This window comes from Molossus molossus, unplaced genomic scaffold, assembly GCF_014108415.1.
Source record: "Molossus molossus isolate mMolMol1 unplaced genomic scaffold, mMolMol1.p scaffold_m16_p_3, whole genome shotgun sequence".
Lineage (NCBI taxonomy): Eukaryota > Metazoa > Chordata > Mammalia > Chiroptera > Molossidae > Molossus > Molossus molossus.
In genome coordinates, this window is record NW_023425366.1 from 108,326,185 (window position 1) to 108,343,189 (window position 17,005).

General features: G+C 37.2%; 1 protein-coding gene across 3 annotated transcripts in view; it reads left to right on the forward strand.

Annotated features, from left to right (window-relative positions):
* PDXDC1 (pyridoxal dependent decarboxylase domain containing 1) overlaps positions 1-17,005 on the forward strand; it is a 63,635-nt gene that overhangs the window by 12,614 nt on the left and 34,016 nt on the right. For 2 of the 3 annotated variants that reach the window (XM_036279512.1, XM_036279514.1), the window contains exons 2-8: positions 1,963-2,036; positions 2,559-2,624; positions 4,458-4,538; positions 7,805-7,951; positions 9,656-9,845; positions 13,107-13,175; positions 13,725-13,803. In XM_036279512.1, the coding sequence (XP_036135405.1) occupies positions 1,963-2,036; positions 2,559-2,624; positions 4,458-4,538; positions 7,805-7,951; positions 9,656-9,845; positions 13,107-13,175; positions 13,725-13,803 (706 nt within the window). The remainder of the gene's footprint in view (positions 1-1,962; positions 2,037-2,558; positions 2,625-4,457; positions 4,539-7,804; positions 7,952-9,655; positions 9,846-13,106; positions 13,176-13,724; positions 13,804-17,005) is intronic. The other variant, XM_036279513.1, reaches the window with a different exon arrangement.

A 17,005-nucleotide genomic window follows, 5' to 3' on the forward strand; every position in this document is an offset into this window, starting at 1 on the left:
AGGACACATGCCCAGGTTGTGGGCCCAATCCCCAGTGGGGGGCATGCAGGAGGCGGCCAATCAATGTTCTCTCTCACTGATGTTTCTCTCCCTCTCTTCCTCTCACTTCTTTTCTCTCTAAAAAAGCAATAAAGAAACAAAAATTAAAAAAAAAGAAAGTAATGTCTGCCCTCCCTTGAAGCTTATGGAGGCATGGCTTTTAGTTTCAAGGAACCAACTAATAAATATACAGTTTTTGTAGAGCACTTTTTGTTTTTACTTAGAACCTAATATTTTGCTGCAACTAAATAACATTTTATATTTTGGGTTATCCAGTTAACACAACCAGCACATGAGGGTCTACAGCATTGGAGGCAAATCATATTCACATTAAATTCAAGCAAATTTAACTATAAATGCTATTTTCCTCCTTTCTTCCCTCCTCTCCACTTCAATTCCTAAAAGAGAGTAGAAGGAAGGACAGTTTAAATGTAAGCAAGTCCACTGAATGAGTGTGTGTGCTGTAGAGACTCAGATGGGGGTATATGAAGCTGCAGTTCCCTCCTGTTCTTCACAGGAATTGCAGCAGTAGGGCACACAACGAGGAGATGATACAATACCAAATGTACTACAACATACTGCACACCTACTCCAAATAAGATACTACTAAGTACAATCGGCAGTATGAGCAGAAAAGAAGATAAATACACTTCAAGATTAAGAACAGAACAAGAGAGCTTCTGTAACTGTTTATAACCACCTGATACTATATAGAGATTCAAGGCAATACAATGACCTAAAAATTGCTACTGAGATTAAGGGAAAAAAAGGAAAGGAATGTGTCTGTTTTAATCCTGCAAGAATTTTAAAGATTTTATTTTTTGATGGGAGATAGATGTACACTGGTACTGAAATCCAAAAGGAACAAAAGAGTATGGACTGAAGACTCCCTCTGACCTCTAGGCCCATCCTTGCAGTTCTCTTCTCTGGAGGCAGTCACTATTACCAGCTCATGTAAGCTTCTAGAGTTTATACAAGCACTTACAGATTTATGAATGTCTTAGTCCTGTGGCTGCTGTAACACATTAGCAAAAGTCGGATGGCTTAGAACAATAGAAATGCGTTCTCACAGTTCTGGACCCAGAATTTGAAATCTGTATCACTGGGCTGAATCAAAGAGTTGGCAGGGCTGCCGCACTACCTCAGAGGCTCTAGGAGAGAATTCCTTCCTTATTCTAATTTACATTGCCTGCCAACGAACACTCCTTCCTTGGTTTGTGGCCCTGTCACTCCAGTTTTGAGGCAAACATCTTCAAATTTTCCTTTGCTTCATTCATCTTCACATAGCTTTCGTGTGTGTGTGTTTAGTCTCCTTCTATTTCTGTCTTATATGGATACATTTAGGGCTCACCTGGATAAATCTTGCCATCTCAAGAACCTTGAACTAATCATATCTGCAAAGTTTTGCCATATAAGGTAAATCCATAAATTTCAGGGGTTAGGGTGTGCATATCTTTTGGGGGGACATTTTTCAGCTACTGCAACAGTATAACAAATAGCATACTAGACACTTTTCTGAACCTTGTTTCTAAGAGTAAAAAACTGGAATAACCTAAGAGTTTATTAATTCAGGACTGGTTAAATGATAGTACATCCATAGAATGGAATAAGGTGTTACCACTAAGAAAAATGAGTGAACATACTGATGTGGAGCCATATTCACTATATAGTAAAAAGTAAATAAAAAATGACAGTTGCAGAGGTGCATATAGGTAAGGTGTAAATTTGGAAAGATTTATGTCAACTTTAAAAATGTCTTCCCTGGGGATTGGAACTGGTGGACTTATACATTTGTACTGTTAGAATTTTTAAATCAAACATGTATTTTATAATAAATTTATGTGTTTTGTTTTTCTGGATCAATTATGTTGTAGAAGTAATAGGGATTATCAAAGTTGAATCTTTTAAAAATTTGTTTCCCAGATAGCAGACCCTACATTAGCCAAAATGGGGAAAAACTTGAAGGAGGCTATGAAGATGCTAGAGGACAGTCAGAGGTGAGCCTGTGGAACAGAAGTGACCCTGTTAAACACGTTCAACCTGTTATGAAACTGGTGGCACTGGTTGCCTGCTGTTATAAACGCCTCTGGGTTTCAGAATGTCACGCTTAGCTTCTGCTGACTTTAAAGTTGGTATTTGTCTTAGAAGATGCTTTGTAATGAAAGGATTTTGAAATTGGGGGCAGTACTTAAAATTTTCAGTTCTGCCTATTAAGAGTTTTATTTACTTAATATTAATTTGAATCTATAAATATTTCTTACTGTATATTAAGTTCATATAGGGTATCAATTAATCAAAAAATTGGTTGAGGTATTATTTTTTCATATTCTTTTCCTGAAACTCAAATCATACCCCAAATTGGGGCATGGGGCAAGGTTGGGCCAGGGCGGGGTAGATGTGTTAAATGTGTTTTTTACATCAGTTACTAAAAGATTATAGGTGATATCCCATGTTTGAATGCACAAATGTTAAAAATCTGATATGATAAAGTGAAGAGTTTTTTATTTCTTTTAAACTAGAAGAACAGAGGAGGAAAATGGAAAGAAGCTCCTATCAGGGGATATTCCAGGGCCACTCCAAGGCAGGTAGGTGGAAATGAAGATAAGACCTTTAGTTTGGGTGTACATTTTCTTTGAACCAATATTTTACAATCATTGACTTACAATTTTAGTTTTCAGTGAGCAAAAAACAAATTTAGAGTTATGAGCAATGTAACAGTAGAAAATTGAAATGCCATTGGCTGGTTGGTGATAATGTTGAGCCTGCCCGCTTCTTCCCCTTTCCCATTCAGAATTTAATACATCATGAATCAAAAGCACTGCACAAATTTATAATTTTAACTTAAATATCATACTTAGTTTATCTTTGAAACCTGTAATCTATATGGTAGGCCGAGTTTTATTGTGGGAAATGTTTTAATTTGATAAGATTTATTATTTCCCAATACAGGAAAATGTCAACTTTAACCATTTATTGGCAGAGAAATCAATATTTCAGCAGTGAAAGCAAACTTGTTAAATGTTTATGGTTTGAGCTAGCAGGGAAAATATCAGAAAAATAAGTAGCTATCTGACTAAAATTTTCACAAGATGTTAGCACCCGATTTATAATTAAAATTTTAGCCCAGCTTCCTTCAGACAAGCTTTTGTTTTGTTTTATAACCAGGAAATTGCACATAGGTAAACATTACAACTCCCTTAAATTGTCCTTTGACCTGAATATAAATATGTACAAAGTTGCAAAAGAAAAGTGTGGAGGAAGGATCACAATGTGCCAATAAATGTCACATCTAACACACCCAGATACCAATATTTTAAAATAGGCACTCCTACTTGAAGCTTGAGTGGTGCTGATTTGAAGCCCTCTCGATGTACAATGTGTTCTACAAGTCAGAACAGGAACCAAGTCCTATACATCTCAAGGAATTAAATTTTCTGGAGAGAATTAAAGAGTTCCAATGATCCCACAGAAGTTTTCCTAGAAGAGAACCACCAAGATCATCTGTAATTCTCAAAATGAGAGGGCATTAACGCTACTGCTCGGAAGTATAGCCAACATCTGAGATAGCACTATGCCAGTCATAGTGTTAAATGCTTTACATACACTGTCTGATTGCATCCTCACAATTTCTTAATGTATGGACTTAGAGAGTTTCAGTAATTTGCTCAAGGTCCTGTGGCTAGGCACATGATCTAATCACTACACAGTGTCCCAGGATCAGAGCTCCTCTGGTATGAAAGTCAGCACCTTGGGAAGGATGGATATTGGGTCATTGTTTGACAGTGCTTCTTTTTCAAAAGAGAACTTTTTATTAGAATGGAGCGATATTTTCACATTATATGTGTTCAATTTGACGTTGCTTACTACTCTATTCATTTACATGTTTCCCAGAAGTTTTTACTACCTCACGTGATGAGCACTGAATAATATATCTTAGATAGAAGTAGATCTTTATACTCTAAGCAGATCTCAGTTTCCCAGCTTTAGGAAGAGGTGGTAATAAATGATGCTTGCATTATATGGTTAAATCTGCTTAAACAAACAGACAATATGCCTACGTGGAGGGAAACTAGATATACCAGTGGCATTTACTGCTTCTGTGACAATCAACTTCTTAATAAGGACAGTTTTGACTCCTGAGACATGCTTATTCTCCAGGATTCAAATGAACAAGAAGAGAAATATTGTTTAAGTAATATTGGTGAAATTTAAAATTTTTCAATCTCAGATTTAAGTAGAAGATTTAATTGATCACAAGTAAGAATATGTTCAAAATTCCAAATAATAACTTGAGGTTTGTATCTCAGACATTCTTGCTCAATTAAAAAAACTTATCAAAGCTAATTTGGATGAGAGAAATAGATAGTGGTGGGGAATGTATGCTGTTTCCACCTGTCCATAAATTATTTTTTCTGCAGTGGACAAGATATGGTGAGCATTCTCCAGTTAGTTCAGAATCTGATGCATGGAGATGAAGATGAGGAACCCCAGAGTGCCCGGTAATGGAGAATGGTTGGCAACTTCTCTTTGACAGTATTATGTGTTCTTGATTTTGAAAGTGATTGCATTCTTACAAGTTGCTGAAATAATAAGCTGTTTCATTCAGAGTTACATATGATATTAAGAGGATGTTCTTTGTTTTTTTTCAGTGAGTCATTTATATATTTTGTAAAAAGAAGGCATTTACTAAAGCTAAATCCTATAGTTTTCATGGTATCATGTCTTTTCGAGGAGCTGGCAAAAGGACCAAAGAACAATTGCTGTTCACTTTTCTGCTTCTGCACATGTGCTTCTGCTTGCTAAGAATTGCTGCAGCTGATTTAATTGGTGGCCAGCCACGTTGTCTGTGAATCCATTTGCTTTATTTATTTTTATTTTTTTCTTTATTGATTTTAGAGAGAGGAAAGGAGAGGGAGAGAGAGAGAGACAAATATCGATGAGAGAGAGCATCAATTGGCCACTTCCTGCATGCTCCGCTGCTGGGGATTTGGCCCACAACCTGGGCATGTGCCCTGACTGGGAATTGAACCAGCGACCTCTTGGTGCGTGGGTCACACTCAGCCACTGAGCCACACCGGCCAGGTGCTTTATTTTTATTTTCATCTATTTAACTATTTATTCAGTTCATTTTCTTTCTGATTATTTTAAATTTAATTTTTTGGAATAAGTAATACATTCTTCTGGTTCAAATTTCAAGGATAAAAAGAGTATACAAAGGCAGTTTTTCTTATCTCTGTATCTTGTTCTCCTCCTTAGAGATAGACAGTGTTGTATTTCTCAGAGATATTTTATGTATATGTATGTACTAGCAAATATCTTTATTTGCCCCCCTCAGTACATAAATACTATGCACATTTTTCTGTACCTAGCTTTTTTTGTTTATGTCTTGGAGTTCATTGTATATCAGTACACAAGGCACAAGGAGTTTTTTCCTTTAAGAGCTGTTTGGTTGGCCCAGCTGGTGTGGCTCAGTGGATTGAGTGTCCCCCCCCATAGACTAAAAGGTCCCGGTTCGATTCTGGGTCATGGTACATGCCCTGGTTGTGGGCTTGATCCCCAGTAGGGGTCCTGCAGGAGGCAGCCAATTGGTGTTTCTTTCTCACATCGATGTTGCTTTCTCTCTCTCCCTTCCTCTCTTTCTAAAAAAAAAAAAATTCAATAAAATATTTTTTTTTAAAAAAGAGCTGTTTTGTTGTACTTTGAATGGATGAACCACATTCTATTTAACTGGTCTCTTTTTTGTTTTACTGTTACAGACATTGCTGTAGCCAGTAACTTTGTACATGTGTCATTTCTTAGAGAAGCAAATGTTTCTGGAGATTAAAGTTCTAAAGTGGGAGAGCTGGGCCAGATACTTTGTGTATTTATAATTTTGATAGATACTGCCAAATTTCCCTCCATGTAACCTGTGCCAGTTCACGGTCCCACCAGCAATGTGTGAGAATACCTCTTTCCCCACACTTTTGCCTGCAAGAGTGTTAGTAGACTTAAGGGTTGTTGCCAGTCTGATAGGTAAGAAATAATATTTCAGCATAATTTTAATTTGTATTTCTCTTATGAACCAGGTTAAGTGTCTTTTTGCATGTTTTAAAACCCATTTATATTTCTTTTTCTATGAACTGTTTCCTTTGCCCAGTATCTTGTTTTATTTTTTGCTTTCTTTTTTTTTTTAATCCTCACCCAGGGATGTTTTTTCCATTGATTTTTGAGAGAGAGTTGAAGGGGGGGAGGGGAAAAGAGAGAGAGAAATGTCAATGTGAGAGCTACACCTCGATTGGTTGCCTCCTGCTTGCACCCTGACATGGGCTGGGGATTAAACCTGCAACGCAGGTATGTGCCCTTGACCAGGAATCGAACCTGCCACCCTTTGGTGCAAGGGCTGACCCTCTGACCACTTAGCATACCAGCCAGGGCTTTTGCCTTTTTTTAAAAAATTGACTTCCAGTTATTTTTTATAAGGGAAGTTAGTCCATCTTTTTAAATTATATATAAAGGAATACCTCATTCCCTTTGAATTTGCTATCTTACTGTTATAAATGCAGAGAATTGATCTTCATCTCATGATTCTTTAAAAAATTGTTTTCTGGTCCTGTCTGGTGTGGCTCAGTGGGTAGAACATTGGCCTGCAGGCTGAAGGGTTGCGGGTTTGATTCCCAGTCAAGGGCATGTATGTACCTGGGTTACAGGTTTGATCCCCTGCCTGGGCCAGGGTCGTGTGTGAGGCAACCAATCAATGTGTCTCTCTCACATCAATGCCTTTCTTTCTCCTTCCCTCTCTCCCTTCCACTCTATCCAAAAATCAGTGGAAAAATATCATTGGGTGAGGATTAACAACAACAAAAATAAAAATGAAAGAAAATAAAAAGAAATAAAATAAAACAAGACAGCACAGTAGTATGTAAATTTTTATTTATTTTTTAAATATATTTTTATTGATTTTTTTTTTTCTTTTTAGAGTGAGAGGAAAGGTAAGATATAGAAGCATCAATGTGAGAGAGATACATCGATCAACCACTTCTTCCACGCCTCCCCACTAGGGATTGAGCCCACAACCTGGGCATGTGCCCTGACCAGAAATCGAACCAGGACCTCTCAGTTCGTGGGACGAAGCTCAATCCACTGAGCCACATTGGCCAGTAAAAATTTATTTTAAAAATTGTTTTCTGCACATTTTAGCTCTATCCTCCATAGTTCTTATGGCTGGTATTTCGTTTTTTAAAAATTTTAGAAAATTATTCACAGTTTGTATATTTAGTAGATATTCAATAAAAAGGATATTTATCTTCTAGGAATTAATTTTTAAAAATATTTTTCTTCCTCAGACTATCAATATCTTAAAGGCATTGAATTTTCTAAATGTATCTGAATTTGTGCCTTCTAAGCCATTAAGTGGATTTTCCATCTGACAGAAATTTCTGTAGGCCCGGGCTGAGTGGCTCAGTTAGTTGGAGTGTCATCCTGTACACCAAAAGGTTGCAGATTTGATTCTCAGTCATGGCACATACCTAGGTTTCGAGTTTAATCTGGGAGGTAATCTATTGATGTTTCTCTCTCTCCCCCTCTCATCTTGCACTCTCTCCCTCTCTCCTCGCACTCTCCCCCTCCTTCCCTTCCTCTCTAAAAATCAATTAAAATATATATATATGTCCTCGGGTGATGATTTAAAAAAGAAAGAAAAGAAATTTCTGTGGAATACTGTTTGTCAAAGTTTTGTTTCTTTGTTTTTACTAATCCTTTTTGTAATCAAATGAATTTTGATTAACAGAATCCAGAATATTGGAGAACAAGGTCATATAGCTTTGTTGGGACATAGTCTGGGAGCTTACATTTCAACTCTGAACAAAGAGAAGCTGAGAAAACTTACAACTAGGATACTTTCAGACACTACCTTATGGCTGTGCAGAATTTTCAGGTAAAGACATTATGAGTCTTTAGTTTCTAATAAAGTTATTTATAAGTTTGGTATAGACTGTGACAGATCTTTCCTGGAGCTGTACTACCTGGGTTCAAATCTGACTCTTTCTCTTTCTCCTAGAAGGATTGCTTAACCTTTTTATGCCTCAGTTTTCTCATATGCTAAATGGGGATAACATTAATATCTGTTTCATGGCATTGTATTAAGTGAGCTAATGAATTAATACATGTAACGAGATGAGCACATGCATGTTAGATAATGTCAGCAGTTCCTTATTTTTATTATTTATTTATTTTTATTTTTAGAAATGCTAATTGGCATATATCAGTAGAAGGTACAGCAGTGAAACAGATTAAAATATTTTTAATCAAAGTAAGAGCTTGTGCTTTAGTAGAAAGGAAATGTTGTCATAAGGAGGATGAGTATGTATTTTGAAATTGAAATTTAGCCCTGGCCAGTTTGGCTCAGCGGTTGGAGCGTTGGCTTGCGGTCCAGAGAAACCCAGGTTCGGTTCCCACTAAGGGCGCGTATCTCGGTTGCAGTTTGTCCCCGGCCCTGGTTGGTCATGCGGGTGGCAACCACTTGATGTGTCCCTTTCACGTCAATATTTCTCTCTCTCTTTCTCTCTTCCTCTTTCTCCCTCCCACTCTGTCTGAACGAAAAATGGAAAACTGTCCTCGGGTGAGGATAATAAAAAAAAAAAAGAAGAAATTTATTTTATACTGTGATGATGATGACATTATTAAGGTGTTATAGCAGATTAAGGATTCAGTAGAAGACATAGGATTCGTAGTATTTTTGTGTTATTACTTTTATGGAAAAGGAATGTTTGCCTACCATTGGAACATTTAACTTGGGAGACTCAACTTTCAGATGTTGGGAAAGAGATTGGCAAGAGTATAAGTTTGCCTAACTACATTGCAAAGGAGAAATTTTCTTCTATTCTAATAAACATCTGTAATTGAAATTCTCTCTTCCATCTTCTCTTAGATATTAAGAAGAATAAAAGGTCCCAAGCAGATCATAGTGAAAGCAAAAGTTAGCCTGACTAATGTTTTTTACTATTTTATTTACTTCAGATGTTTTAGAGCTAAAACTCTGCCCTGGCCGGTTTTGCTCAGTGGTTAGAGTGTCATCCCACAGACCAATGAGCCGTGGGTTCGATTCCGGTCAAGGACACATACCTCAGTTTCGATTTGTCCCGGCCTTGGTTGGGGTTGTGCAGGAGGCAGCCACTCGATGTTTCTCTCTCTCTCTGTCTGTCTCTCTCTCTCCCTCCCACTCTTTAAACAAAAATGGAAAAATGTCCTCTGGTGAGGATAAAAAATAATAATAAAATTCTGCCAGGAACCATGCCTGCATTAATCCAGTGCTAGCCTTTTTGTAGAATAAGCCAAAACCATGATGTTCAGTGTCTTTATATTTGAGGGACTCCTGTTCTCTACTGATTTTCATAGTTTCTGCTTTTTATGGAGTTGGGGATGGACGAAGGGGTCATTGCTTCTGTTCCTTATAACCAAACTCCTGCTATAAGGAGTTGTCAGCCATCTAAGATGAGGGTGATTCCTATCTCCTTTGACTGATCTAGGTGACAGTTTCTAGGTAGAGAAAAAAAATTACTTTCTTGATTACAAAATTGGGATATAAAATCAGGGTTAACCAGAGATAAGAACATGTTAATATATGAATGTCTCTTAACAGGTATGAAAATGGCTGTGCTTATTTCCATGAAGAAGAAAGAGAAGGACTTGCAAAGATCTGTAGGCTTGCCATTCATTCTCGTTATGAAGACTTTGTGGTGGATGGATTCAATGTGTTATATAACAAGAAACCTGTTATATATCTTAGTGCTGCTGCTAGGCCTGGCCTGGGCCAGTACCTTTGTAATCAGGTAATGTGTACAATGGACATTTTATAAATTACATGTTTTGTTCTGTCTTGAAACTTTTTAAAGTGTGTAGACCCATTTCTTTAGCTGCCTTTTCAAATGAAATGAAAAATGGGTTTTTTATATGCTTGTTTTGTCATAAAGAACCATATAAATGTTTATTAATGAATTTAGGTAATTTTTTAATTGTCCAAAGGCAATCACAGTCAACACTTTACTTTATTTCTTTCCATGCTTTACTCAAAGACTGCGTGTGTGTTTTTACATGATTATATCTGGCTTTTTTCACTTAACAGGTGCACATCATGTTTTAACAATTCTTTAAAGTAAAGTTTATTTTTTATTTTTTTAATTTTTTTTATTCTCACCTGAGGACATTTTTGCATTTATCTGCAAATAGAGCAGGAGGGAGAGAGGGAGGAAGAGAGAGAGACACACATGGACTGGCTGCCACCCACACAACCCCAGCAGGGGCCGGGGACAAACTGCAACCAGGGTACATGCCCTTAGTGGGAACCGAACCCGGGCCTCTCTGGTCCGTGGGCCGACGCTCTAACCGCTGAGCCAAACTGGCCAGGGCGTAAAGTTTATTTTTAATATCTTCATAATATCCCTTCAAGTGAGTGTATAGTAGTATTTAACTAACTGTTTCCCTTTTGGACAATTAGAATGTTTACATTCTTTTACTTTCTAAGACCATCTCTGTGACCAGTGTTAGTGTTCTTTGTATAGTGCTGTTATGGACATCTTTGTGTATAAAGCTTTTTCTATGTTTAGGGTTATATTTCTCAGATTTCCGGAGTCTATCTAGAATTATTAGATCAAAGAGCATTACCATTTTTATTTAAAAAAACTTTTTTTTCTTTATTGATTTTAGAGAGAGGAAGAGAGCGAGAGATAGAAACATCGATGAGAGAGAACATCGATTGGCTGCCTCCTGCATGCCCCCTACTGGGGTTTGGGCCCACAACCTGGATACATGCCCTGACGAGCATTACCATTTTTAAAGTTCATAGTACATGGAGCCCAATTAGGGGGCTACCTTGAGACAAGAAATTAAGTCTCTTGACCAAAAATGTTTCAAGGCATAACCCTTAGGATTGGAGGGTTTGTCTTTTTTAAGGTGAAGGAGCCCTGGGGAGTTAGGTGGAGGAAATTCAGGGACTTAAGCTGATTCTGAGCTGTGGTCACTAGTGGCAAGAAATTATGTCCTCTCCTTGAGGGTGTAATAAATGGGGAGTTTTGTAATATTCCTATAGAAACATGGAACAAATTACTTACTTATTGAGTACCTTCTGCAGGCCCAGCTTTTATGAACTTGAGGCTGTCTGGGGACAGCAGTGCTATCTTCAAAAGATATATGACAGTATTCTGTTAAGTGAGAAAGGCAGATGGCAGAACAGTATATATATGTTCATGTTTTAAAAAGTGTTTATTTTGCCCTGGCCGGTTTGGCTCAGCGGTTAGAGCGTTGGCCTGCGGTCCGGAGAGACCCGGGTTCGGTTCCCGCTAAGAGCACGTACTTCGGTTGCAGTTTGTCCCCGACCCTGGTTGGTCGTGCGGTGGCAGCCACTCGATGTGTCCCTTTCACATCGATGTTTTTCTCTCTCTCTCCCTTCCTCTCTCTCCCTCCCACTCTATCTGTACAAAAAATGGAAAAATGTCCTCGGGTGAGTATAAAAAATAAAAAATTAAAAAAAATTAAAAATTAAAAAAAAAAGTGTTTATTTTACATGCTTATATGAGTATTTTTATACCTAGAAAAATATATAAGTATATTTATACCTAGAAAATGTCTGGAAGGTTACATTCTAAGCCTGTTAAAAATGGTGTATTGGTGGCTTATGTGAGGACATTTTCACTTTTAATTTCTATATATATTGTGTGTTTTATTTGGGTTTCAGTGTCATAATTTGAAAGATAAATCCTTTAAGGCAGAAAGAGTATGAATTAAGTGCTTGTTAAATTTTTGGTTTTTAAATTCTATCAAGTCTCACCCTGGCCAGTTTGGTTCAGTGGTTAGTGTCGGCCTGCGAACCAAAGAGTCCCGGGTTCGGTTCCCGCTAAGGCAGTGGTTCTCAACCTTCCTAATGCTGCAACCCTTTAATATAGTTTCTCATGTTGTGGTGACCCCCAACTATAAAATTATTTTCATTGCTACATCATAACTAATTTTGCTACTGTTATGAATTGCCATCGGAAATATGGGTTTTCCAATGGTCTTAGGCGACCCCTGTGAAAGAGTTGTTCAATCCCCATAGGGGTTGCAACCCACAGGTTGAAAACTGCTGCACTAAGGGCAGGTTCCTCGGTTGCAGTTTGTCCCCAGCCCCAGTTGGGGTCATGCGGGTGATAGTCAGTTGGTGTGTCTCTCTCACATCGATGTTTTTCTCTCCCTCTCCCCCCCCCCCCCCCACTCTGTCTGAAGATAAATATAAAAATACCTTTGGGTGGGGGTTATTAATTAATTAATTAATTAATTTTACCAAGTCTCAGTTATAAAAAACAATAGGCTGCAACTGTTTAAATTTTTCCAAAGCTATGAACTCCTCAAGGATTTGGAATCTTAAAGTGAAGAATATAAAATCTGACAATTGCTATCTTCATAACACTGACTTCATTTCTCTTAAGAAATGTACATCTGCTAGTCCACATTTATTGATTTTTAGAAATAGATGGACCCATAAATAAATAAAGGCATTCACCTTTAGCTGGTGTTACTGATGTTTGGAGGAAGGACCCTAAGTTGTCCCCCCAAATGCTTGGGGCTCGATTGCAGTTTGGAAAGTGTTTTGTTTTTTGGTATATAGAATATACCAAAGATAGTTCCTCATGTAAAAATGTTACTTTGTCTCTGCCCTCTTATAAGACATATCAGCTCCTGGAAATTCACTGTTCATTAAGCTTAACTTTTTAGATGTACTTTAACATCTAATTATAATAAGAGTCCCTAAGGCAGCAGTTCTTAACCTGTGGGTCGCGACCCCTTTGGGGATCGAACGACCCTTTCACAGGGGTCGCCTAAGACATAACAGTAGCAAAATTCCAGTTATGAAGTAGCAACAAAAATAATTTTTTGGTTGGGGGGGTCACCATAACATGAGGAACTGTACTAAATGGTCACAGCATTAGGAAGGTTGAGGACCGCTGCCCTAAGGGAAGAGATTGTTTAAAAAGAATAATCATGACTTGTCTTAGAGCCACAATGTTTTGAGGGCATAAGTGAATAATAACAGTTTTCTTGTAAAATTTTGTTTCTTATAGCTCGGTTTGCCCTTCCCCTGCTTGTCTCGTGTGCCCTGTAACACTATGTTTGGATCCCAGCATCAGATGGTGAGATCTCTTTTTGGTTTGTAAAATAATACGGAATTATGTTTTGAAACTGTCTTTCTTTCAAATGAAGTTCTGTTTGCTGGCCTTCAGATTATTATCAGTTTACTCGTTTACTGCTTTGAACTTCCGATTGCATACTGAAGCCAGAAGCAAAAGGGATAGGCTTTGGGTTTCTCAATTTCTTTTTTTTTTTTTCAAGGTAGTTTGATTTTCTGTACATTAACTCAGATGCATTAATGATGAATAATATTAGAGATACATTTTTGGTTTGGTTGAGAGAGCATTTTCTTTAAACATGCATGTTTATCTAGAAAATGTTGGCTCTATATATGCAATTTTTAACTTTAATAGCCGGATTTTTCTTGTTCGTCTTCAAAGAAAACTATTTGATTTTCATATCTATGATTAGAGAAACTAGAAAAATTGTCAAGAATTGATTTGAGTGATTAATTTTGAGAGTCATGTGCTTCTTTTGGAAGTTGTAATTTTTCATCATATAACGTTTATGCTGGTTGCTTTATGTTGTTATGGTTTGTCTTTTAATACCAGGATGTTGCCCTCCTAGAAAAACTGATTAAAGATGATATAGAACGAGGAAAACTGCCTCTATTGCTTGTTGCAAATGCTGGTAGGTATCATGAACCTGAATCTTACATTTTGGACATATAAGAGGGAGGCTGACTAAGTACTTAGTCTAAAAAAGACCAAGTCTTGCCCTGGCCGGTTTGGCTCAGTGGTTAAAGTGTGAACCAACAGGTGTTGGGTTCAATTCCTGGTCAAAGGCATGTACCTGGGTTGCGAGTTCAGTCCCCGGCCCTAGTTGGGGTCATGTGGGAGGCAATCAATTGATGTGTCTCTCTCACATCAGTGTTTCCCTTTCTCTCTCTCATCCTCCCTTCCCTTCCCTTTTCTTCTCTTCCCTTCTCTCTCCCTCCCTCCCTTCCACTCTTTAAAAATCAATGGAAAAATATCCTTAGGTGAAAATTAACAAAAAAATTAAAAAGACTGAGTCCCTTTTTTTTAAAATATGTTTTTATTGATTTTTTTAGAGAGAGATAGAAACATCAGTAAGAGAGAACCATCAGTTGGCTGCCTCCTGCACACCCCACACTGGGGATCAAGCTTGAAACCCAGGCATGTGCCCTGACTAGAAATCTAAGCAGGAACTCTCAACCCGTGGGAGAACACTCAATCCCCTAAGCCACACCAGCCATGCAAAAGACCGAGACTTAATGTTTATGTGCCATGCGTTTAAGATTGTCTGGGCATTGTGGTAAGAATTATAATAGTAAAGTTGGCTCATTTGATTCCTTTTTTTTTATCCTCACCCGAGGAAATTTTTCCATTTTTTGTACAGATAGAGTGGGAGGGAGAGAGAGAGAGAAACATCGACGTGAAGGGACACATCGAGTGGCTGCCACCCGCATGACCAACCAGGGCCGGGGACAAACTGCATCCGAAGTACGTGCCCTTAGCAGGAACCGAACCTGGGTCTCTCCGGACTGCAGGCTGATGCTCTAACCGCTGAGCTAAACTGGCCAGGGCATCATTTGATTCCTTTTAATTGTTGGTTTGTTTTGTGAGTTATTTTGTTTGTGTGTGTGTACTTTTTCATTTACGTTGTAAGTGCTGCTTTATTCTTTCATGTGCTTCCTTTTTAAATTGAATTTTAAAATGTCATACATAAATGTGTACCTTGTAGACATTAGTTGCTCTGCTTACCACATTGCGTTTAACATTGTACTTAAAGTTCTAGATAGTGCAGTAGGCAAGGAAAATAATTAAATACATACAGATTGAAAAGAAGAACAAACTGTATTTGCAATGTCATAATTGTATAGATGGAAAGTCATAAGGAAATCAAAGGCCATTGGAACTAATAAGTGAATCTATTAAGACTGCAGAATTTCTATATACTAACAATGAACAATTGAAATTGACTTTAAAATGTCATTCATAATAGCATCAAAAAATGAAAACTTCATGGATAAATTTAAGAAATATATGCAAGATGTGTACACTGAAAGCTACGAAATGTTGCTCAGAGAAATTCAAGAAGGCCCAAATAAATGGAATGATGTGTCATGTGAATAATTGGAAGGCTCAATATTATTATATCAAATCTCCCCAAATTAATCTGTAGATTCAACTTAATCCATATCAAAATCTTAGCACATTTTGTAGAAATTGATCTTATTGAAACTGATAACCTGATTCTAAAATTTATATGAAAATGCAAAGGATCGAAGAATAGCCAAAATACTTTTTAAAAGAACAGAATTGGAAGACTTAACCTATCTGACTTTTAGAGTTACCATCAAGCTGCAAATAATCAGGAGAGTATGAGAGTAACTGGAGAGAATAGAGAGTTCAGAAATAGATTCACATGTATATATGATCACTTGATTTGGTGGGGGTGGGGGTTGTTTACAAAGATGCCAAGATAATTCAAGACCACCAGTGGTCTTGGAATAATTGAATATTCACGTGGAAAAAAAATTGAACCTTAACCCTTACCTCACTCTGTATTAAAAATTAATTATAAGTGGTTCATAGACCTAAACATATGAGCCATAACACTAAAACTTCTTGAAGAAAATACAGATTTTTTTCTTTTTCTTTTTTAAATCTTTATTGTTCAATGTATTACAGATGTTCCTCATTTTTCCCCCATTGACCCCTTCCTCCCCACTCCTGCCCCCCTCCCACCTTTTCCCACACTGTTGTCTGTGTCCATTGGTTATGCATATAAGTTCTTTGATTTAGAAAATACAGATCTTTGTGATCTTGGGTTAGGCAAAGATTTCTTAGGACACAAAAAGCATGAATCATAAATTGACCTTTATCACAAATTAAAAGCTTTTGCTGTTTAAGAGACCCTATTAAGAAAATAAAAAAGCAAGTTACAGATGGGGAAAATATTTATAAAATAAACATGCATAAAGAAGTTTTACCATTTAATATTAAGGAGACAAATAATAGGTTTTTAAGTGAACGAGATTTGAATAGACAACTTCACCAAAGAAAATACATGAATGTTTCAACATTCATATATATATTAATGCTTAGCATCATTAATCATTAGCGAAATTACAAATTAAAACCACAGTGAGCTACTATTACATATCTGCTAGAATGAGGGAAAAATACAATACCAAACACTGATGAGAATACAGAGCAACTACAACTCTCATACACAGCTGGTAGAGAGCTTATAATTTATAGCTACTCTAGAAAACAGTTTGGCAGTTCTTCAAAAGGTCAAACATAGAATTAACGTATGACCAATTAGTCCCACTTGTAGGTATTTATCAAAGAGAAAAAAAAACACATATGTCCATACAAAGAATTGTATGCAATACTCATAACTGGAAACAACACAGATGTCCTTTACCTTGTGAATGGATAAGCAAGTTGTGGTGTGTATATCTTGTGGGCTGCTAAGCAATTAATAGAAAAAGTTACTGATAATACATATCAACAGGGGTGAATTTCAAAAGCATGCTAACTGCAAAAAGTGAGACAGAAGAAGTTACATAGCATATAATTGATAGGAAATTCTAAAAAAGGACAAAAGTACAGTGACAGAAAACAGATCAGGACTGTATGTAACCAGTGGGGAGCACAGAAAAGAGGGAAACTTTTAGGGTGATGGAAATATTCTCTACCTTGATTGTGTTGTTGGTGGTTAGACATTGGATACATTTGGCAAAACTCATCGAATCGTACACTTACGTGAGTGGATTTTGCACTAGCTGGTTTGGCTTAGCAGTTAGAGCATCCACCTGAGGACTGAAGGGTCTTAGGTTCAATTCCTGGTCAAGGGCACA